The 25000-nt window shown below is 42.7% G+C and overlaps 2 protein-coding genes and 1 non-coding gene across 9 annotated transcripts in view; 1 reads left to right on the top strand and 2 right to left on the bottom strand.

Annotated features, from left to right (window-relative positions):
* Positions 1-11851, bottom strand: part of zgc:86609 (ER membrane protein complex subunit 3-like) — a 21377-nt gene extending 9526 nt beyond the window's left edge. The window contains exons 1-7 of one of the 2 annotated variants that reach the window (XM_062054631.1): positions 11717-11851; positions 8223-8392; positions 5946-6003; positions 1425-1518; positions 752-856; positions 603-684; positions 278-357 (exon numbers count right to left, since the gene is read on the bottom strand). In XM_062054631.1, the coding sequence (XP_061910615.1) occupies positions 278-357; positions 603-684; positions 752-856; positions 1425-1518; positions 5946-6003; positions 8223-8377 (574 nt within the window). In that variant the 5' untranslated portion in view covers positions 8378-8392; positions 11717-11851. Of the gene's footprint in view, positions 1-177; positions 358-602; positions 685-751; positions 857-1424; positions 1519-5945; positions 6004-8222; positions 8393-11716 lie in introns of both variants that reach the window. The other variant, XM_062054630.1, reaches the window with a different exon arrangement.
* Positions 11852-13704: 1853 nt separating this feature from the next.
* On the top strand, positions 13705-13801 carry trnas-aga (transfer RNA serine (anticodon AGA)). The gene is given in 2 exon segments: positions 13705-13741; positions 13757-13801. It is a non-coding gene; the product is annotated as a tRNA-Ser (tRNA).
* A 1523-nt stretch (positions 13802-15324) lies between these two features.
* LOC133654319 (IQ motif and SEC7 domain-containing protein 2-like) overlaps positions 15325-25000 on the bottom strand; it is a 129297-nt gene continuing 119621 nt past the window's right edge. For all 6 annotated transcript variants that reach the window (XM_062054625.1, XM_062054623.1, XM_062054622.1 and 3 more), the window contains 4 exons: positions 23646-23807; positions 23387-23581; positions 23011-23060; positions 15325-22169 (listed from right to left, as the gene is read on the bottom strand). In XM_062054625.1, coding sequence (XP_061910609.1) covers positions 21009-22169; positions 23011-23060; positions 23387-23581; positions 23646-23807 — 1568 coding nt within the window. In that variant the 3' untranslated portion in view covers positions 15325-21008. The remainder of the gene's footprint in view (positions 22170-23010; positions 23061-23386; positions 23582-23645; positions 23808-25000) is intronic.

Raw genomic sequence — 25000 nt, 5'->3', positions numbered from 1 at the left:
GGTGAGGGGGACACGCAAAGTGGTGAGGGTGGTGGTGGACACAAAGTGGTGAGGGCGGTGGTGAGGGGGACACACAAAGTGGTGAGGGTGGTGGTGGACACAAAGTGGTGAGGGTGGTGGTGGCCACACAAAGTGGTGAGGGTGGTGGTGAGGGGGACACAAAGTGGTGAGGGGGACACACAAAGTGGTGAGGGTTGTGGTGAGGGGGACACACTAAGTGGTGAGGGGGACTCACTAAGTGGTGAGGGGGACACACTAAGTGGTGAGGGGGACTCACCGTTGTCTTGACCCAGGATGAGGCTGTACATGCTCCTGAGACCAAAGACGTTGAGGAAGTACCAGGATGCAGAACTCACCCTGTACACAGCACAGTGTCACACACACACACCTGTACATCACTCACCAGGAGGCATCAGTCACCATGCACACACACCTGCACATCACTCACCAGGAGGCACCAGTCACCATGCACACACACCTGTACATCACTCACCAGGAGGCAGCAGTCACCTGCACATCACTCACCAGGAGGCAGCAGTCACCTGCACATCACTCACCAGGAGGCATCAGTCACCATGCACACACACCTGCACATCACTCACCAGGAGGCATCCAGCGTCAGCAGGTCGATGCCACGCTGCAACATGGGCTTGAACCTCAGAGTCAGGGGGAAAGGAACCTTGGCTGGAGAAGGAGAGTGGAGTTATGATGTCATGATCTAAGCTCCTCCCACGTCATGTGACCAACTGACTTATGACAAATCCAGAGAAGGCCCAGTTGATCCATCCTCCAATCACAATCATGGGGAGAACGTTGGTCAGGTTGCCTTTCATCATGTCTGTCAGCATGCTGCTGTCTGCAACACACACACACCTGTCACATCACCTGTCACATCACACTCACCTGTCACATCACCTGTCACATCACACTCACCTGTCACATCACACTCACCTGTCACATCACACTCACCTGTCACATCACATTCACCTGTCACATCACACTCACCTGTCACATCACCTGTCACATCACACTCACCTGTCACATCACCTGTCACATCACCTGTCACATCACATTCACCTGTCACATCACACTCACCTGTCACATCACCTGTCACATCACACTCACCTGTCACATCACCTGTCACATCACACTCACCTGTCACATCACATTCACCTGTCACATCACCTGTCACATCACCTGTCACATCACCTGTCACATCAGTCTCACCTGTCACATCACATTCACCTGTCACATCACACTCACCTGTCACATCACACTCACATCACCTGTCACATCACCTGTCACATGACCCTCAGCTGTCACATCACCCTCACCTGTCACATGACCCTCAGCTGTCACATGACCCTCAGCTGTCACATCACACTCACCTGTCACATGACACTCAGCTGTCACATGACCCTCACCTGTCATGGGGTTTTTGGGGACGACCTTCCTCTTGACCTTCTTGAAGAATCCCGTCTCTGCATCGTTGAAGTAATGTTTCCTCATGGTGAACGACTGTGAGCACACATTCATGTTGTCATCATCCATCCACCACTATTCATGTTGTCATCATCCATCCATTCATGTTGCCACCATCCATCCATCAACTACTCATGCTGTCACCATTCAGCCATCACTATTCATGTTGTCATCATTCATCCATTCATGTTGCCACCATCCAGCCATCAACTACTCATGCTGTCACCATTCAGCCATCACTATTCATGTTGTCGTCATTCATCCATTCATGTTGCCACCATCCAGCCATCAACTACTCATGTTGTCATCATTCATGTTTGTATCATCCATCCATCACTATTCATGTTGTCATCATTCATCCATTCATGTTGCCACCATCCAGCCATCAACTACTCATGTTGTCATCATTCATGTTTGTATCATCCATCCATCACTATTCATGTTGTCACCACCCAGCCATCACTATTGATGTCATCATTCATCCATTCATGTTGCCACCATCCAGCCATCAACTACTCATGTTGTCATCATTCATGTTTGTATCATCCATCCATCACTATTCATGTTGTCATCATTCATCCATTCATGTTGCCACCATCCAGCCATCAACTACTCATGTTGTCATCATTCATGTTTGTATCAACCATCCTTCACTATTCATGTTGTCACCACCCAGCCATAACTATTGATGTCATCATTCATCCATTCATGTTGCCACCATTTATCCATCAACTACTCATGTAGTCAATTCATGTTGTCATCATCCATCCATTCATGTTGTCCATCCATCAACTTTTCATGTTGTTATCATTCATTCATGTTGCCATCCAGCCATCAACTATTCATGTTGTCATCATCCATCCATCAACTATTCATGTTGTCATCATTCATCCATTCTCGTTGCCATTATCCATCCATCAACTATTCATGTTGTCATCATTCATCCATCCATTCATGTTGTCATTCATCAACTATTCATGTTGTCGTCATTCACCCATCCACTATTCATGTTGTCATCATTCATCCATCCACTACTCATGTTGTCATTCACCCATTCACTATTCATGTTGTCATCATTCATCCATCAACTATTCATGTTGCCGTCATTCATCCATCAACTATTCATGTCATCATTTTATCATCCATCAACTATTCATATTGTCATCATTTGATCATTCCTAACAGTTATTTATGTTGTCATCATTCAATCATCCACTATTCATGTTGTCATCATTCAATCATCCACAAGCATTTGTGTAGATTTTGGTTCCATGTGTGTTCATTTGGAAAGGAAACAACTTGTCAGAGTAAATAAATAAATAAATAAATAAATCACTGACTTACATTTCATGACCACTTCATTATTTCATGGCTTATCTGTCGCTCGCACGCTCACTCATGTCTTGATGTAAGTCAAAGTGATGGATGTATTGTGTAGATCGGTGGTCCCCAACCACCGGGCCGCACAAGAAATTTTAAAAATAATCTTTACTTTTTTTTCAATGATTAAATCAACACAAAAGACACAAGATACACTTACAATGAGTGCACCAAGCCACAAAAGACACAAGATACACTTACAATTAGTGCACCAAGCCACAAAAGACACAAGATACACTTACAATTAGTGCACCAAGCCAAAAGACACAAGATACACTTACAATTAGTGCACCAAGCCACAAAAGACACAAGATACACTTACAATTAGTGCACCAAGCCAAAATACACAAGATACACTTACAATTAGTGCACCAAGCCACAAAAGACACAAGATACACTTACAATGAGTGCACCAAGCCAAAAGACACAAGATACACTTACAATGAGTGCACCAAGCCACAAAATACACAAGATACACTTACAATGAGTGCACCAAGCCACAAGATACACTTACAATGAGTGCACCAAGCCACAAAATACACAAGATACACTTACAATTAGTGCACCAAGCCAAAAGACACAAGATACACTTACAATGAGTGCACCAAGCCACAAAATACACAAGATACACTTACAATGAGTGCACCAAGCCACAAGATACACTTACAATGAGTGCACCAAGCCACAAAATACACAAGATACACTTACAATTAGTGCACCAAGCCAAAAGACACAAGATACACTTACAATGAGTGCACCAAGCCACAAAATACACAAGATACACTTACAATTAGTGCACCAAGCCAAAAGACACAAGATACACTTACAATGAGTGCACCAAGCCACAAAATACACAAGATACACTTACAATGAGTGCACCAAGCCACAAAAGACACAAGATACACTTACAATGAGTGCACCAAGCCACAAAAGACACAAGATACACTTACAATGAGTGCACCAAGCCACAAAAGACACAAGATACACTTACAATGAGTGCACCAAGCCACAAAAGACACAAGATACACTTACAATGAGTGCACCAAGCCACAAGACCTCTCTCCCCCATTCACACTCATTCACACAAAAGGGTTGTTTCTTTCTGTTCCTACATTATATATCAATATATAACAATACAGTCTGCAGGGATACAGTCCGTAAGCACACATGATTGTATTTCTTTATGACAACAAAAAACATGCAGTGTTAATTACGCACATTTTTCATACAGTTTGAACCCTGCGGCTTATAAAACGGTGCGGCTAATTGATGGATTTTCACTGGCGGCCATAATGCAAAAAAACGAGCAAATACACTTTAAAGGCCTACTGAAATGATTGTTTTTTTATTTAAACGGGGATAGCAGATCCATTCTATGTGTCATACTTGATCATTTCGCGATATTGCCATATTTTTGCTGAAAGGATTTAGTAGAGAACATCGACGATAAAGTTGGCAACTTTTGCTCGCTGATAAAAAAAAAGCCTTGCCTGTAGCGGAAGTAGCGTGACGTCACAGGAGCTAGTATTCCTCACAATTTTCCGTTGTTTACAATGGAGCGAGAGAGATTCGGACCGAGAAAGTGATGATTACCCCATTAATTTGAGCGAGGATGAAAGATTCGTAGATGAGGAACGTTACAGTGAAGGACTTGAGAGGCAGTGATGGACGCATCTTTTTTCGCTCTGACCGTAACTTAGGTACAAGCTGGCTCATTGGATTCCACACTCTCTCCTTTTTCTATTGTGGATCACGGATTTGTATTTTAAACCACCTGGGATACTATATCCTCTTGAAAATGAGAGTCCAGAACGCCAAATGGACATTCAGTGCCTTTTATCTCCACGACAATACATCGGCGAAATGCTTTAGCTACGAGCTAACGTGATAGCATCGTGCTTTAACTGCATATAGAAACAAAAGAAATAAACCCCTGACTGGAAGGATAGATAGAAAATCAACAATACTATTAAACCGTGGACATGTAAATACACGGTTAATGCTTTCCAGGCTGGCGAAGGTTAACAATGCTGTGCTAACGACGCCATTGAAGCTAACTTAGCAACGGGACCTCACAGAGCTATGCTAAAAACATTAGCTCTCCACCTACGCCAGCCAGCCCTCATCTACTCATCAACACCCGTGCTCACCTGCGTTCCAGCGATTGGCAGAAGGACGAAGGACTTCACCCAATGCGTTTGGCGGCCCGGAGACGTAGGAAGTCAAGGTGAGGTCGGCGGCTAGCGCGGCTAGCGCTCCAACAAAGTCCTCCTGGTTGTGTTGCTGTAGTCCGCTGCTAATACACCGATCCCACCTACAACTGTCTTCTTTGCAGCCTTCATTGTTCATTAAACAAACTGCAAAAGATGTCCAGAATACTGTGGAATTATGAAATGAAAACAGAGCTTTTTGTATAGGATTCTACGGGGTACCATAACTTCCGTTACTCTGACTTCGTCACGCGCATACGTCATCATACCGCGACGTTTCAGCCGGATATTTCCCGGGAAGTTTTAAATGTCACTTTATAAGTTAACCCGGCCGTATTGGCATGTGTTGCAATGTTAAGATGTCATCATTGATATATAAACTATCAGACTGCTTGGTCGCTAGTAGTGGCTTTCAGTAGGCCTTTAAAGTTGTCTTATTGTCTGTGCTATGGCGCCATCTGTTTGGACGAGTTTGCTTACTGCAGGTGCTGCAGTGTCCTTCCATTTAGTGCTTTCAATCGGCAGTAGAAGTGCCCCTCCAGCCGTCCATAGCGGTTCTACTCATATGGATTCTTCATTCATCACTCCAAAGCAACGTTTGTGCCTTATACAATATAACTCAAACAATTCTTACTTACTAAAAGCTCCCATGTGTGAGGTCTGTAGGAGTGCATATTTGAACGTGCTAACGTAATTGAGCACATAGCAACGCTACTTCCGTCAACTACAACTTAGACACGCTGGCAAGATGGTGACCACTACTTTGGGGAACAACATTATCTTTTGGGAAGTGATCCATCACATAAGGATTGTAGCTTTTCCTTGACATCCAAGATGGCAAACTGATGAAAGGGTGATGCAAGAGTGGCTGACCTGTCTGGGGATGTATTTGCCATTCTCTCTCAGGACGCGACTGCGCAGGAGCACCTGACTGAAGAAAAGAAACATCTTGTAATATCGACATAGTTCCTCAAAGTAACACAAGTTAGGAGTAACAAATCATGATTACAAAGCCTAATGTCCCGTTGTGGTAGTTCAGACAGGCAATATGAGCCCATCAACGCCCACGGTTGAAGGAGAATGTTGGGATGGCAAAAAAAGGACGATGTCCAGACCTCCTTTTTTCATCAGGGAAAACAATGCACTGTAAGATGTTCAATATTTATTTCAGTTAAATGTTTGCTTTATGAGTCCATTTTATTTTTTGGAAAAGTAGTAGTTTCTTTCCGCCTTTTTTCACGTCAAATGACGTTAGTGCGCTTCTGTGACTCCTTTTCCAGGAAGCAAGCAGTGTTGCCTAAAATGTTTTCCGTTTTTTTCTGTGATTAAAAATGTAAAAAGGTATTACTAACCGTCTGGAATTTTACGGCGGTTTAGCATGATACCGTTAAATTCCTATTACATTACATCAGGGGTCAGCAACCCGCGGCTCCGGAGCCGCGTGCGGCTCTTTGACCACTCTGATGCGGCTCAGCTGCATACTTGCCGACCCTCTCGGTTTTCCCAGTATACTTAACGACCCCCCCGATGTTCCCAGGAGACTGCCTCTCCTAGAAATCTCCCAGGGCAAATATTATCCTATTTTCACTCTAATGACTTAATCAAGGGCGTGCCCTAATGGCACTGCAGTAATTGTCCTCTATAGCATTTACAAACAGCGTGCCAGCCCGGCCACATCTTATATGTTGCTTTTACTTGCACCAGTAGGCAACAGCAAGGCATACTTGCTCAACAGCCACACAGCTTACACTGACGGTGTCCGTATAAAACAACTTTAACACTGTTACGTTACAAATATGTGCCACACTGTGAACCCACACCGAAAAAGAATGACAAACACATTTCTGGAGAACATCCGCACCGTAACACAACATAAACACAACACAACAAATACCCAGAATCCCATGCAGCCCTAACTCTTCCGGTCTACATTATACAACCCCGCTACCACCAAACCCCCCCCTCTCCGTGCGTCGGTTGAGCGGAAGAGTTAGGGCTGCATGGGATTCTGGGTATTTGTTGTGTTGTGTTGATGTTGTGTTACAGTGCAGATGTTCTCTAGAAATGTGTTTGTCATTCTTTTTTGGTGTGGGTTGATACACTGGTGTATCAAATCAAGCACTAATGAATGGAGACTGTTTCTACAAACGTTTGTGAAAGAATGGGCCGCTTTCAGTGATTTCCAGCGTGGAACTGTCATAGGGTTAGGGTCAGCAAGTCCAATGCAAAGCGTGGGATGCAGTGGTGTAAAGCACTGGACTCTAGAGCAGTGGACACGCCTTCTCTGGACGGATGAATCACACTTTTCTATCTGGCAATCTGATGCACCAGTCTGGCTTTGGAGGTCGCCAGGAGAACGCTACATTTCTGACTGCATTTGGTGGGGGAGGAATTATGGTGGTTTTAGGGTTGTTTTTTAGGAGTTGGGCTTGGCCCCTTAGTTCCAGTGAAAGGAACTTTGAATGTTACAGGATAGCAAAACATTTTGGACAATTCCATGCTCCCAACCTTGTGGGAACAGTTTGGAGTGGGCCCCTTCCTCTACCAACATGACTGTGCGCCAGTGCACAAAGCAAGGTCCATAAAGACATGGATGACAATGAACTTGACTGGCCTGCACAGAGTCCTGACCTGAATACCCATAGAACACCTTTGGGATGAATTCGAACAGAGACTGAGAGCCAGGCCTTCTCCACCAACATCAGTGTGTGACCTCACCAATGCGCTTTTGGAAGAATGGTCAAATTCCTATAAGCACACTCTGCAACCTTGTGGACAGCCTTCCCAGAAGAGTTGAAGCTGTAATAGCTGCAAAAGATCATATTGAACCCTATGGCTTAGGAATGGGATGGCACTTCAACTTCATATATCAGTCAAGGCCAGTTGGCCAAATACTTTTGGCAATATAGTGTGTATTTAATGACTATTTCAGCCAAAGTCAGCTAAACTTTGTCCATATTCATTCACAGGGGCCCATTAGCTAAATGGCACCTGTGTGCTGAGTCATCATTCTGCCTCCATTGTTGACTATTTACATGTTTGCTAAAGGATCTTCATTACCGTAGTTTGGTGCATCTTGACAGTTTGCCTGAAGTGGTGTCAACATGGTGTCAACATGGTTGCATCACGGCGTACAGCGAGCGCACTCACCTGTCAGAGACCTGCTCCAGGTCCACCTTCTTGTCACTGTGCAGCAGCTGAGTGACGTAATGGCGGATGACCCCCACCAGGAAGGTGATGACCACGATGGGCAGCACCACCCACAAACGGATACTGGAGTCCAGCAGGAGCTCTGGACCGGCCATGGCTCGGTTTACACTCTGGAAGCAAGAAAAGTCATCATCTCCGCCCTCCAATATTCTTTCTGGGTGTGGATCCAGGGATCCCACCTCAGCACAACAACTTTCTGGGTGTGGATCCAGGGATCCCACCTCAGCACAACAACTTTCTGGGTGTGGATCCAGGGATCCCACCTCAGCACAACAACTTTCTGGGTGTGGATCCAGGGATCCCACCTCAGCACAACAACTTTCTGGGTGTGGATCCAGGGATCCCACCTCAGCACAACTTTCTGGGTGTGGATCCAGGGATCCCACCTCAGCACAACAACTTTCTGGGTGTGGATCCAGGGATCCCACCTCAGCACAACAACTTTCTGGGTGTGGATCCAGGGATCCCACCTCGGCACAACAACTTTCTGGGTGTGGATCCAGGGATCCCACCTCAGCACATCAAAGGCAACCTGTGTGACATTTAGCATACTTGCTGGATTCAAATGAATAAGAAAGCTTCCATCATTTTTGGTTCAAATGGAATAGACTTGACATGTTGCCTCTTATTAGCAAGGTGCTAAACTGTTGTCATCATTTAAAGTCATATATACTTACATGGCATGACGACATTTGATCTCTTAGACTACTGAGAAATTGCAACTATGCCCACTGTAAACTATTTAGCACCATCTTGTATGCTAGGTGCTAGCATGCTAACTGTTATCATCCTCGTATTGAATGTATGTAAAAGAACATTGTATAGAACTGGAACTTCCTCGCTGGAACATTTTGCAGATCACATCGAGCTTGAGTATTTTGAAGCAAAATGTTGACAATGTAGCCTCGCGGGTTGCTAGCATGTACGACGCACTACTGATTGACACTGACTGACAGAGGAGAGAAATTGGGAGTTTTATTGAATTATCAATAAATATTGTTTAAAAATATTATGAAATATTCACTTTCAAGGCAGATTGTCTGTGGGTTTTTTAAGTGTATTCAAGTGCACTGGCTTCCTGTGCACTTAAGATGTGACTTTAAGGTTTTACTACTTACGTATAAAATACTACTTAGGTATAAAATACTACACGGTCTAGCTCCATCCTAACTTGCTGATTGTATCGTACCATATGTCCCGGACACAAATCTGCCTTCTAAAAACTTATTAGTGATTCCCAGAGCCCAAAAAAAGTCTGTGGGCTAGAGTGTTTTCTATTGGGGCTCCAGTACTCTGGAATGTTCTAGCAGTAACAGTTAGAGATGCTACCTCAGTAGAAGCATTTAAGCCCCATCTTAAAACTCATTTGTATACTCTAGCCTTTAAATAGACCCCCTTTTTAGACCAGTTGATCTGCCGTCTCTTTGGACTGGACTCTCACACTATCAACTAGATCCACTATGGACTGGACTCTCACACTATTAACTAGATCCACAATGGACTGGACTCTCACACTATCAACTAGATCCACTATGGACTGGACTCTCACACTATCAACTAGATCCACTATGGACTGGACTCTCACACTATTAACTAGATCCACTATGGACTGGACTCTCACACTATCAACTAGATCCACTATGGACTGGACTCTCACACTATTAACTAGATCCACTATGGACTGGACTCTCACACTATCAACTAGATCCACTATGGACTGGACTCTCACACTATTAACTAGATCCACAATGGATTGGAGTCTCCCCACATCTGCGGTCCCCTCCAAGGCTTCTCATTGTCATCCTATTGGGTTGAGTTTTTCCTTGCCCTGATGTGGGATCTGAGCCCAGGATTGTGGCTTGTGCAGCCCTTTGAGACACTTGTGATTTAGGGCTATATAAGTAAACTTTGATTGTATTATTTAAGTTGAAACTGTAGCTGTATATGTCCCCCAAAAGTATATTGTCCCAAGAAAAATTGTTTTTGTTTTGTTTTGCCCATTTAGTTATTTATTTGTATTATTTTGGTCACTTCTTTGGCTGAAGCCCAGTTGGAACAGTTCGTTAATGTTGCCTTTTAACTTTATTAATAGCTTTTAGTGTGAACATGTCAGGCTTTTCTCTAAAAATGTGCCTTTTTGCTCTCCTCACCATGACATGTGTTTCATTTAATATCTACAATGTTGTGAAAAGTTTAATTTAATATCTACAATGTTGTGAAAGACAAATAAAGAAATAATGTAATGTCTACAATGTTGTGAAACCAAATAAAGAAATAATGTAATATCTACAATGTTGTGAAATGTTTGATTTAATAACTACAATGTTGTGAAACCAAATAAAGAAATAATGTAATATCTACAATATTGTGAAACCAAATAAAGACATCATTTAATATCTACAATGTTGTGAAACCAAATAAAGAAATAATGTAATATCTACAATGTTGTGAAATGTTTAATTTAATAACTACAATGTTGTGAAACCAAATAAAGAAATAATGTAATATCTACAATGTTGTGAAAAGTTTAATTTAATATCTACAATGTTGTGAAAGACAAATAAAGAAATAATGTAATGTCTACAATGTTGTGAAACCAAATAAAGAAATAATGTAATATCTACAATGTTGTGAAATGTTTGATTTAATAACTACAATGTTGTGAAACCAAATAAAGAAATAATGTAATATCTACAATATTGTGAAACCAAATAAAGACATCATTTAATATCTACAATGTTGTGAAACCAAATAAAGAAATAATGTAATATCTACAATGTTGTGAAATGTTTAATTTAATAACTACAATGTTGTGAAACCAAATAAAGAAATAATGTAATATCTACAATGTTGTGAAAAGTTTAATTTAATATCTACAATGTTGTGAAAGACAAATAAAGAAATAATGTAATGTCTACAATGTTGTGAAACCAAATAAAGAAATAATGTAATATCTACAATGTTGTGAAACCAAATAAAGACATCATTTAATATCTACAATGTTGTGAAATCAAATAAAGAAATAATGTAATATCTACAATGTTGTGAAACCAAATAAAGAAATAATGTAATATCTACAATGTTGTGAAATGTTTAATTTAATATCTACAATGTTGTGAAACCAAATAAAGACACAATTTAATATCTACAATGTTGTGAAATGTTTAATTTAATAGCTACAATGTTGTGAAACCAAATAAAGACATAATTTAATATCTACAATGTTGTTAAAGCCAAATAAAGAAAAAAAGAAGCACTTTGAAGACACTAGTTAGCATTAGCTAGCACCTAGTTAGCATTAGCTAGCATGTTGACGAGCATGGCGGTTGTTTCTTCTACAAACATCAAGTTTTCCTCGTCACCATCGTCAACATGTTTGCTTCATGTGCGTGCACAATAATATAAAGTCATGGAATATAAAAGATGTAACTTACCACATGAAGGACTTACTAACTTACGAACAACTAAAGTTGTCGTCTTCTTCGTCTACTTCCGGATTCTTCTTCTTCACTTTAGTTTATGGCGGGTCGCAACCAACGTTACAGGTGCACACCGCCACCTACTGTATGCATCCAGTGTGTACCCCACTATGTTGGTATGTACATATCAAGTGTGTATTTACACAAAACCACACACCACAAAAGGGGAGAGAAATATATATATATATATATATATATATATATATATATATATATATATATATATATATATATATATATATATATATATATATATATATATATATATATATATATATATATATATATATATATATATATATATATATATATATATATATATATATATATTAAAATAAATCAAATAAAGGTGATATAAACGTGTTTATTTCAATTATTTATTTTTAATTTTAATTTTTTTAAATTTTATAAACCTTTGTTTATAAATTTCAACATTTACAAACAGTTGATAAATAATAATCAAAGTAAGTACAAAAACAGTACAAAACAGCGACAGGGGGTTGTAAATTCAAAGACTTTAAGTATTAAACCTGTGATCTTAAGATATCCCATTAGAGCCTGCTACATTCTTTATTGTTTTCCCCTTCCCTAAAATTGCCTTTAAACTACATCACCTACCTAAGACTGTACAATTTGTCCCTTAGTGCAGTGGTGCCCAACCACCGGGCCGCGGCCCGGTACCGATCCGTGGATCGATTGGTACTGGGCCGCACAGCTGACTCTTCTCACCCTGGACACAAACTATTCTCCCCCTCTCCCCTCAGGCAGGAGACTACGCTCCATCCAGACCCACACCTCCCGCCACCTGAACACTTTTTTCCCCTCGGCCATCAGGCAAATGAACAATAACTCCTAACAGTAGCTCCTTGAATTCCTTGAATTCCTTCTAAGTCTATCTGATAGCTCAGTCACAGCTCATTCTAATACCAAATCTGTGTTTTATGTTGCACCATTGCACCAAGAAAAAATCCTAGTTTGTGAACCCGTTCTCAAACAATGGCAATAAATCTATTCTGATTCTGATTCTGATTCACAAGAAATTTACCAACCCAAACCCCCCCCCCCCCCCCCCCCCCTTTTACACTCATTCACACTCATTTGCACAAAAAGGTGGTTTTTTTCTGTTATTAATATTTCTGGTTCCTACATTATATATCAATATAGATCAATACAGTCTGCAGGGATACAGTCCGGAAGCACACATGATTGTATTTTTTTATGACAAAAAAATTTAATAAATAAATAATATATATTTAATACTCTATCTGTATTTGCTTTTGTTTTATTTCCTTGTTGTTGATAGTGCCTTGACTGTTAAGTGAATTATAAATGTATGTTTGTTGTTCAATTAAAAATTTTTAAAAATATATATATATATATAAAAAAAAATCAGCACATTTCTTCTTCGTCTTCTTCCGGATTCGGTGATTGATTACCGGCACTGTCACGCCCAATTTTTCCCCCCTACAAGCCCCCCAGTGTACAATTAACTTATTGTACACTGTTATTCATTTCCGCATATGTCCACGAGTCAAATGTGCAGTCAGGAATATCCTCAAGTTAATTTGTCCGATTAATACAGACGTTTTGTTAACGCTATATTATAAAAAATTAAAAAAAACAGCGACGGGCAGTCAAAGCCGAAGTGCTATCGATCGCTGTCAAAGACGTAAGAGGAAATGACGTAAGTAAGAGGAAATGACATAGGAGGAAATTACCCCGGAAGTAAATGGGGGATAGGAAGGTTTTTGTAATGCGAAGAAAATTGGCGTGACAGCACCCACAAAGAAGAACAACTTCCGGTTTAACTACAGAAATTGATACACGAAAGAAAATGAAATGTTTTATTTTTACAGTCGGCTATTCGTTGTTTGTACCGCGTTAGCACATATCACACTATATTAATAGTTTACATAGTGACAAAGTTGTGAAAAGACTATCGTGTTGTCGTGGCCGAGTGGTTAAGGCGATGGACTAGAAGTTAACTGACTAGTGATCCATTGGGGTCTCCCCGCGCAGGTTCGAATCCTGCCGACAACGACCTTTTTTCGCCCCTCCTGTCTATTATTTATTTGATGGTTATCACATTATTTTGATTGTAATATTATTATGTGAATGCATTTGATTGTAATATTATTATGTGAATGCATTTGCTGTTCCCTAAAATAATCATGTTTAAGGCTAAAGCTCGTTCCCGACGGTGCCAACGTTGTCCGACCGTTCAACCAATCAGCGCAGCGCTTCTTACACAAAGTCAACATTTGGCCAATCATGTGCCGACATGTTGAACCGAAGACTTCCGAATGCGGAAATTGAGGAAAAGAAAGCCACGCTAAAACGGCACTTACCTTAGCAAACAGAACGAATAACAACTGTAAAAATAAAACAATATGATCAATGTTATTAATAAATATTAACTGCATTTAACATGTTGAAGAAACGTTAAACCGGAAAATGTCTCCCTGCTGCTCCTCCTCATATCAACCAATCAGCACTCCTCTCTTTACAGCAGTGCCTTCTTTTGTCCAATCACGGATCTCCATGCTGAAGTAGACGCGGAAGTGGAAGACCTCCATTCTACCATTGGATGAATGCTTTTAAATGAATCAAATCTTGTAAAATAATGGAATTATTAGAATCATTACATTATTGTCCACATTGAAGGGATTTCATTTGTTTAGATGAACCACATATTTTGTACACATTTTTATCTATTTTGTATTGTTTCTTACTTTCTTTGGCCTCTTTTCTTTGCACGACGGTGTTGGAAATATAGAAACTCCTCCAACACCAACATTATTGTTTTTTTGGCTTCTTATTAAATAACTTTTTTAAATAGATTCAATCTTGCACGTGGAAAGTTTAAGTGTGGGCTTTAGTTGAAACAACACTCCCGTCAGGGGGTGCATTCTACGGCGGGGGTGCATTCTCTACCACCAGGAGGCGGGATTACTGCGAGCCTCAGCCAGTGTGTCTTCGCAGCAGTTTTATGAATGCTCAGCACAAGAAATACGTTACACACATACAGTTGTTGACAAAATACACTGTACATTATATAACTCTGCTAACTCAACTATGGAAATGTATAATATAATTCATATAGCAATACGCTCTCACTGCACAGCAGGCCAGCAGTTAGCCCAGTCATTGCGCAATCCATGGTGAGGCACAACTGAGTGACGCCTCAACTGGCTGCTGATCACCGCACCGTCTCTTCTCACTATTTCAACGGCAAATGTGAAAATTCAGTGATTTTGAATAATAATAATCTAAAACTGGTGAAGTTTAATGGAAAATAACTTTATAGTATAATCACTGGATACATATAACAATTTAATTATTTTTTTTACTTTTTACATTTTTTTTCTTTCCATGATGTCAGGTGAGGCCCCGCCTTCCCCTGCCTCACCTGACTGCACGTCACTGCTTTGTACTGTCAGTCTACTTTTATTTGTACTGTCAGTCTACTTTTATTTGTACTGTCAGTCTACTTTTATTTGTACTGTCAGTCTACTTCTGTTTGTACAATCATGACAAAAAAATACAAAACTTTTGATTCCATCAACATGAACAGATGTTTTATATGTTCAGAGCAATAAATATTTCCACATTGTCTCTCCAATGTCAAAAACAAGGTCACAAGTATGATATTTATATACAGTAAAAATCATCTGTGTGGACACAAACACTATTGTACACGTACCAGCTCAGAACTATTGTACACGTACCAGCTCAGAACTATTGTACATGTACCAGCTCAGAACTATTGTACACGTACCAGCTCAGAACTATTGTACACGTACCAGCTCAGAACCAAACACAACATTTGTCATTTCATTTCATCACACCTGCGGGGTTTTTTTTTCCAAAAAGAAAAGGGATAAAATAAAATAAAGCAGCATTTAGAAAAGATTTGTTCCAAAATGAAAAATGTGGTGGTTAGTTCCTGCTGCCAACAATTGCTCTTGTCTTCAATTGTCCACGTTTGTGTACGTTGTGGTGTATGATACACACCTCCATGTTTGTGTACATTGTGGTGTCATGTTTGTGTACATTGTGGTGTATGATGCACACCTACAGATTAATCTACTCATTTATTTAGAATTTTGTAAAAATGATGTTTGGCATTGATTTATTTTGCGCTCCTGACATGAACCTGAAGGCAGCGTTCATATGTAACAAGGTCAGTTCATATGTAACAAGGTCAGTTCATATGTGACAAGGTCAGTTCATATGTGACAAGGTCAGTGATACGGTGACGTGCCGATCCATACTGACATATCGATATCAGATCTTTATGCTGTAATATTGATCCTCCAATCAAACTGTCAATACTTTTGATACTTTAGTGTCCAAACGTTTACTGCGTAACGGAGTCCGTCCATAATTCTGCCTGTTCTAAAATGTTCAGTTACACAATCATCAGTGTTGGTTATGATTTAAATCAATTTATAATTTAGTGTTATTTATGTTTTAATTAACTGACTAAACTTTGTTTATATTTAAGTATATTTTAATTTGGAGAGCTTCTGATTTTGATTAGGGTTGTTTTTCCACAGAAGGTCAATCAGTCTGGGGGCCTTTGTGATATTTCTTAATACAAAAAGAAATACTACAAAATGATCATATACTTCTAAAGACACACCTTTGACTAAGTGTATTATTATTCATTCATCATTTAAATGTCCAGCTTTTTCTCATTCCCATGTATTGCTCTTTTTTTTTTTACATTTTAGATAGACATGTTATTATTTGAAAATACACAACTTTTAGACACGTTTATACGCACAAAGTATCGGACTGGTATCATCGATACCAACCTGAATTTTACTTGGTATCGGATGAGGGAAGAAAATGAGCGGTATGGCCACATTTCCCTTCAAAATAAAGCTCCACAGGTCTTTAGATAACACTTCAACCAGGTTTTGAGCAAATAAATGACGGACATTGAAGTAAAAAAGAAAAGTTCATGAAATTCTGAGGATAAATTTGCTTTTTGTGTCAAAATATTGGGGTCTCTTTTTTTTCAAGTTAATTTAAATCATAGAATAATAAAAACAAATAATAATTGGACAGTACTATGTTTATAATATATGAAATGATTGATCAAATTAGATGAAAGTCAGCTGACATTGCGTAACTTCCTGTGTAAATACGTTGACTCCCCCCCGCAGAAACGCTTGTTCACGTCTCACGTGATGACGACTCGGCAGCCCATTTAGGTCCATGTGGGAAGTACTGGGAGTGATGTCATCATTTCAAGCACATAAGACGTGCATACAAGTGACTGGTGCTCAGTCAGCATGTTGACTTACATGCTAGGACACAAGGAAAGTAGAAAACAAAGAAATATTGTCCTTGTTTTGGAGAATATCAACATTATTCTACAACAAGTCTTGTGTTGCAAAGAGTGATGGACTTAAGAGGCACGCCGTCCTCACCTAACACCTGGTGTGAAGGACAGTACCTAACACCTGGTGTGAAGGACAGTACCTAACACCTGGTGTGAAGGACAGTACCTAACACCTGGTGTGAAGGACAGTACCTAACACCTTGTGTGAAGGACAGTACCTAACACCTGGTGTGAAGGACAGTACCTAACACCTGGTGTGAAGGACAGTACCTAACACCTGGTGTGAAGGACAGTACCTAACACCTGGTGTGAAGGACAGTACCTAACACCTTGTGTGAAGGACAGTACCTAACACCTGGTGTGAAGGACAGTACCTAACACCTTGTGTGAAGGACAGTACCTAACACCTAGTGTGAAGGACAGTACCTAACACCTAGTGTGAAGGACAGTACCTAACACCTTGTGTGAAGGACAGTTTGGCCACATGGAAGAAAAACAAGCACATCTTATGTACACAACATCAATATTTGCATTCACAGCTTCATTTCCCATCATGCACCAGTGAAACACATGGTCAAAGTGCATAAACAACAATATATAGTCCATATTAAGTCCAGCTCTCATGTTCTTTTTTTTAGCCCAAATATTTCAGAGTAAATGAAAAAAAGGAACAAGTGATTGAGTGATTAGGGAATGTGAGTAGTCTTTGCTGTCACAAGGCACCTTGTTTACATCCACTCTTAGCATCACTGAACTTTCTGCCAACACAAGCAACACTACCCCCTACTGTGTGTTCACAGACAATGACGCTCCCAACTGTTATTTGTCCTTGGTGCTGACTTATGTGACATCAGGGGTCCTCAAACTTCTAGACTCGGGGCCACATTAGGTCAAAATAATACAATTATACATACGTATATACATACATACATACATATATATATATATACGTATATATGTATGTATGTATGTGGATGTATATATATATTTGTATTGATTAATTGTATATATACATATATGTATATATAATGGTAAATAAATGGTAAATAAATGGTAAATAAAAAGAGAATCATTTTCAACTTATATTCAATTGAATAGACTGCAAAGACAAGATATTTCATGTTCACACTGAGAAACTTTCTTCTTTTTTGCAAATAATCATGAAGTTAGAATTAGATGGCAGCAACACATGTCAAAAAAGGCATTTTTACCACTGTGTTACATGGCCTTTCCTTTGAACAACACTCAGTAAAGGTTTGGGAAGTGAGGAGACACATTTTTCAAGTGGAATTCTTTCCCATTCTTGCTTGATGTACAGCTTAAGTTGTTCAACAGTCTCCCTTCTCATATTTTAGCTGCCACACATTTTCAATGTCTGGACTACAGGCAGGCCAGTCTAGTACCCGCACTCTTTTACTACATAGTTACGCTGTTGTAATTGGCATTGTCTTATTGAAATAAGCAGGGGCGTCCATGATAACAACATATGTTGTATGTACCTTTCAGCATTAATGGTGCCTTCACAGGTGTGTAAGTTACCCATGTCTTGACCACTAATACACCCCCATACCATCACACATGCTGCCTTCTACACTTTCACCCTAGAACATGTCTTGACCACTAATACACCCCCATACCATCACACATGCTGCCTTTTACACTTTCACCCTAGAACATGTCTTGACCACTAATACACCCCCATACCATCACACATGCTGCCTTTTACACTTTCACCCTAGAACATGTCTTGACCACTAATACACCCCCATACCATCACACATGCTGCCTTCTACACTTTCACCCTAGAACATGTCTTGACCACTAATACACCCCCATACCATCACACATGCCGCCTTTTACACTTTCACCCTAGAACAGTCCGGATGGTTCTTTTCCTCTTTGGTCCACAGTTTCCAAAAACAATTAGAAATGTGGACTCGTCAGACCACAGAACACTTTTCCACTTGGCATCAGTCCCTCTTAGATGAGCTCAGGCCCAGCGAAGCGTTTCTGGGTGTTGTTGATAAATGGCTTTGGCTTTGCATAGTAGAGTTTTAGCTTGCACTTACAGATGTAGCGACCAACTGTAGTTAATGACAGTGGTTTTCTGAAGTGTTCCTGAGGCATCCAAGGTGTGTAATATCATGGCTTACGTGCAGTGATTTCTCCAGATTCTCTGAACCTTTTGATGATATTACGGAGTGTAGATGCATTTCTGACCTTTTACTGTGAATCTCCTTGGAAGAGATGCAATGTGTCAGCTGGAAGGAGAAGATTGCCAGGCATGTAGACATTGTCTGTCAAAGTCCAGAAAGAGAGCGAGGTCGGAATGAACCAAGGGAGGACATGGCTGGGCGGGTCACCCTGACAATGTACACGTTCTCCTGGTTGTTGTTATGACATTGTACATGTTACATAAGATGTTTGTTATGCTGGACTCTGACCATCAGGGAGCGCATAACTAACCACGTTGGACCAAGTCTTGTGTGTGCGCTCGTTCACGAGAGCGCATCACCCAACGTCTCCAGGAACGTTGTCTGTAATCATGGCAACCCAATCCAACCTTGTACCATCTGATTATGATGAAATCAATCTCTTGTAACAAATTCTCTTTTGTTCCTGTTTAAGATTCGGACATTTCCACCACAGGAGTGTAGATGGTGAAATACCTCAATTCCTTGTTGAGAAATGTTGTTCTTCAACAATTTGCTCAGGCATTTGTTGACAAAGTGGTGACCCTCACCCCGTCCTTGTTTGTGAACGACTGAGCATTTCATGGAATCTACTTTTATACCCAATCATGGCACCCACCTGTTCCCAATTAGCCTGCTCACCTGTGGGATGTTCCAAATAAGTCTTTGATGAGCATTCCTCAACTTTAGCACTCTTTTTTGCCACTTGAAACATGTTGCCATTCAATTCTGAGTTCATGATTATTTGCAATAAAGAAGAAAGTTTCTCAGTGTGAACATGAAATATGTTGTCTATTCAATTGAATGTAAGTGGAAAAGGATTAGTTGTTATTTAGCATTTACACAAAGTGACAACTTCACAGGTGTTGAGGTTTGTACGTCAACAAGATGGTTTGATGGCTGACAGGACAGATTATACAACATCAAAACTAAACTTGGGACACTGGTGGTCTGGAGCCGTAGTTTGGGACCCCTGTTTGAAACCATTAAACCTGTTTGAAACCATTAAACCTGTTTGAAACCATTAAAACCAGGATTGTTATGATTATTTGTCTGGAACAAAAAGAGACTCTGTTTCCCAGAATGCACCCTGTTTGGCACCTTGTAGCACGCTAATCTCCTCCCTTGGCAACACGTAGAAAATAGAACACACTATGAATGTTCCAAGTGGGCGGGGTTTAGGTTAATATATATTTATATTTCTTCATATAAGTGATCTACCAACCCTGTGAGCCAACACAACAACTCCACAAAGCACGGAGGTAAAAAAACAAAAAGACTTTTAGTTTGATGGCTTTTCAAAGTTACAAAAGAACTTGACTGACTTTGGGGGCGGGGCTATGGGGTCACCAACTCCGCCCCCCTATTCCCTGCATAAGCGTGGACACTCAGTAGCTATTGCGCAAGACATGCATGGCTGTCAATCAAGGACACAAACTAAGCACAACGCCCCCCGCTGGCCGCTCAAGGGACCAGTCCAGTTTGCAGTAAGTTGAAAGAAGGCGGCGCTAACCGCGGGGGCAGTGGAGGTGGAAATAACACAGGCTAAGTAACTTCCTCTTCCCCGCTTTAAGCGCTCGCCGTCTCACCAGGCGGCCATTTTGATACGTCTGCACTTGCCCGCCCGCTCTCCTCCTCCTCCGCCGGCTTCCTCTCAGCGCTGCCCCACGATGGTCGCTCGCCACCCTCGCCCTCAGGCTCCTCACACGACTGTGCTGATCCGACTGACCGGTTTCGACTTGGGCCCCGGGCCGCCCGCCGCCCCTGGGTGCGGGGAGAGCGGCGCAGCAGACGGCGGCGGTAGCGGGGAGTGCGGCGGCGGGGGCGGGATGGAGGAGAGCTGCGGGTACTGGGGGCCGTAGGGCTGCGACGGCGTCTGGGTGACGAGGCGCGCCGACGGGGTCTGCGGCGGAGGCGCGGAAAAGATGAAGTGAGTGGACGGGGTGGCGGTGGGAGACAAGCTGAGCGGGGAGTGGTTGTGAGAGTGAGCGTGGGGGTGGGGCTGTGAGTGCGAGATGGTGAGCGGCAACTTGGCGCCGCCGCGGGGATGGGAGTGGTAAAGTCCGTGTGGGGTAAGAGGCGAGTGCGGGGACAGTGGCGGGGGTGTGATGAAACCAGAGACTGCGCTGTAGCGTTGGTGCTGGGCGGCGCCGTGCTGGACCCGCTGCTGCATGTGGGACACGGCGCAGCTGGACGGGCCCTGGCGCCGCGGGACCGACACCCGCTGCATAAGGGGGTGGTGCTGGGGGACGCTCTGCATGTGGTAGCGGTGATGATGGTTGTAAGGCGGGGGAGGAGTCTGCTGCGGCTGATGCCCACTGACTCCGCCTCCTCCACTGTTGCCGTGGCAATACTGGGCGTGCAAAGCCTGGAGCTTGGACGGCGCCCCGCCCGGGCCTCCCGGGTCCGACTGGCCGAGGTTGCCCGATGGGGAGGGGCATGGGGAAGGGGAGGAAGGGTGGGCGATGGGCGGCTCGGGAGCAGGGTAGTGGGGCGGGGAGGATATCATCAGGGGACTCAGGGGACTCTGTGGCGTCGGCGAAGTCATCGTCAGGGGACCAGGAACTTTCCCTCGTCGGCTGCCGAAAAAGTTCCCCAGCCGGCCGCCGCCGCCACTCGGCCCGGCAACCATCGCCATCCCGCCGCCGCCCCCAGCCACGCCCCCGCTTACGAGCGGGGAGATGCTCAACGATCCCTGGTTGTGACAGAGCCCCGGCCCACCACCCACCCCCGTACCGGGGCTCTGAGTAGGGCGGTGCGGCCGGTAGGCTGCCGGGGACGGGGGCGCCATCATGGGGCTGTAGGCCAGGACGCCCCCAGGGTGGTACTGCTGGTGCTGCCGGGGGCTGCTGATGATGGAACCCTGAGAGTCCAGTGAGACAACATGTGGATCATTAAAAACACAAAGAATGTTCTATGCTAACAACATAATATCAACAATTGTTTCCACTCGGGGGCCACACTGGCAGATAAGAATGCGTTTGGGGGCCATTATCTATGTGTGTATAACATGATATAATACATAGTGTCAATACCATTATCTACTGTATGTGTGTATAACATGATATCATACATAGTGTCAATTCCAGACCAGAAGTCCCTGCGGCCTACAAAAAGTTGCAGCTAATTTAAACTTGTTTCTTCTCTAACGGCTATACTGTTTTGTATTCAACAAATAGTTTTCGTAGAACACTGAAAAAAACCCCTAAAAAGGTGTGTTGTTGTTTGTGCTATGGCGCCACCTTTTGGACGGGTTTGCTCACTGCAGGTGTTGCGGGTTGAAAATCTACTTCCTGTTTTAATTCCTTGTACCGGAAGTAAAACTGTCCATAGCGTTTCTACTTGAAAGGATTCTCCATTCATCACTCCAGGCAACGCTTGTAAGTTTTGCAATACGACTAAAACAATTCGTACTTACTACACCGTACGTGCTAGCGTAATGTAAAGAAACTGCCGTCTTTAGCATTAGCTATCATGCTAACACCTTTACGAGTGTCTGTGTTAGTATTATTAACTTACAATGACATTCTTATTGTATTGTTTTGCTTTTCCTAAATTCACCAAAACGTCAGCGTGGAGTTATTGAGTCTGTTTAGCTGATTGGAGAGCTAGCTTGCGCAGCTAGTGGGTCCACGACCATGACTTCTGTTTTGTATGATCAGTCGTTTTACTGCCGTGTTACAGACTTTGAGACCCACACTCACCTCCATGGTGCTGTCCAGGGAGCCCACACTGTTCCTGCGACCTCGCTTTCCTGTCGGCCAATCACAGTGAGGCAACATCAGTGTCATGTCGGCCAATCACAGTGAGGCAACATCAGTGTCATGTCGGCCAATCACAGTGAGGCAACATCAGTGTCATGTCGGCCAATCACAGTGAGGCAACATCAGTGTCATGTCGGCCAATCACAGTGAGGCAACATCAGTGTCATGTCGGCCAATCACAGTGAGGCAACATCAGTGTCATGTCGGCCAATCACAGTGAAGAAGAGAAGACATTATTATGACATCACATTTAGGAGCCATCATGAAAGGACAACAAAGTATTGGGCAGGAAGAAAAAGGGGCGGGGCCTGCTCACCTGTCTCCGAGAGGTCCCTGAGGGAGGAGCTGAGCGCCGTGCGTTTGAGTCCGTCCACCGAGGCGTACGTGTCATCCAGGCTGGGCCTGCCCAGGGTGCCGTTCACCGCCTCCGCCCCGGGCCCGCCCCCCGGCATGGCTCCGCCCCCCGTCAGCGGGGCGGGCCGCATCACACCTTTCTGCTTCTCCAGCTCGGCTGCGGCGGCGTTGGGAGGGACAAAAGATGAGCAGAGGACACGCCCACACCGCCGAGCACTCACCTTCCAGACGGTACTTCTCCATGTCCTGCACCTCGGCCACGCTCTCTCGGAGGTCAGAGGTGAAGCGAGCGCGGTCCTGCTGGCTCGGCGCCGTGAACACGATGAGAACCTTCCTTTCCCCGCCCGGATTGGCCGACGTCAGCCTGATGGCGTGAGGGTAGTCTGGACAACACAAACAGCGTGAGGGTAGTCTGGACAACACAAACAGCGTGAGGGTAGTCTGGACAACACAAACAGCGTGAGGGTAGTCTGGACAACACAAACAGCGTGAGGGTAGTCTGGACAACACAAACAGCGTGAGGGTAGTCTGGACAACACAAACAGCGTGAGGGTAGTCTGGACAACACAAACAGCGTGAGGGTAGTCTGGACAACACAAACAGCGTGAGGGTAGTCTGGACAACACAAACAGCGTGAGGGTAGTCTGGACAACACAAACAGCGTGAGGGTAGTCTGGACAACACAAACAGCGTGAGGGTAGTCTGGACAACACAAACAGCGTGAGGGTAGTCTGGACAACACAAACAGCGTGAGGGTAGTCTGGACAACACAAACAGCGTGAGGGTAGTCTGGACAACACAAACAGCGTGAGGGTAGTCTGGACAATTGGAATTGAGGGTTAAATCACCAAAAATGATTCCCGGGCGCGGCCACCGCTGCTGCTCACTGCTCCCCTCACCTCCCAGGGGGTGATCAAGGGTGATGGGTCAAATGCAGAGAATAATTTGGCCACACCTAGTGTGTGTGTGTGTGTGTGTGTGTGTGTGTGTGTGTGTGTGTGTGTGTGTGTGTGACTATCATTGCTACTTTAACTTGAACTTTGACAACACAAACAGTGTTTACAAAGTGTGGCCCCTGGCACATTTTAAAAATACAAGAAAACGTTGGCGGTTTTGTCGACTTTAAAACTGTCATTGCTCCCAAAATAATACACTTTTTTATTATGGGCCTGCTGCAATGCAAGCAGCCCATACTATTATTTATTATTTATTATCATGGGCCTGCTGCAATGCAAGCAGCCCATATTATTATTTATTATTTATTATTTATTATTATGGGCCTGCTGCAATGCAAGCAGCCCATACTATTATTTATTATTTATTATTTATTATCATGGGCCTGCTGCAATGCAAGCAGCCCATATTATTATTTATTATTCATTATTTATTATTTATTATTTATTATCATGGGCCTGCTGCAATGCAAGCAGCCCATATTATTATTTATTATGTATTATTTATTATTTATTATTTATTATTTATTATCATGGGCCTGCTGCAATGCAAGCAGCCCATACTATTATTTATTATTTATTATTTATTATCATGGGCCTGCTGCAATGCAAGCAGCCCATAT

The sequence above is a fragment of the Entelurus aequoreus genome, linkage group LG07 (genome assembly GCF_033978785.1).
Source record: "Entelurus aequoreus isolate RoL-2023_Sb linkage group LG07, RoL_Eaeq_v1.1, whole genome shotgun sequence".
Taxonomy (NCBI): Eukaryota; Metazoa; Chordata; class Actinopteri; order Syngnathiformes; family Syngnathidae; genus Entelurus; species Entelurus aequoreus.
Note: the sequence above shows the minus strand (reverse complement) of the source record. Positions and strands in the feature narration are given on the sequence as shown.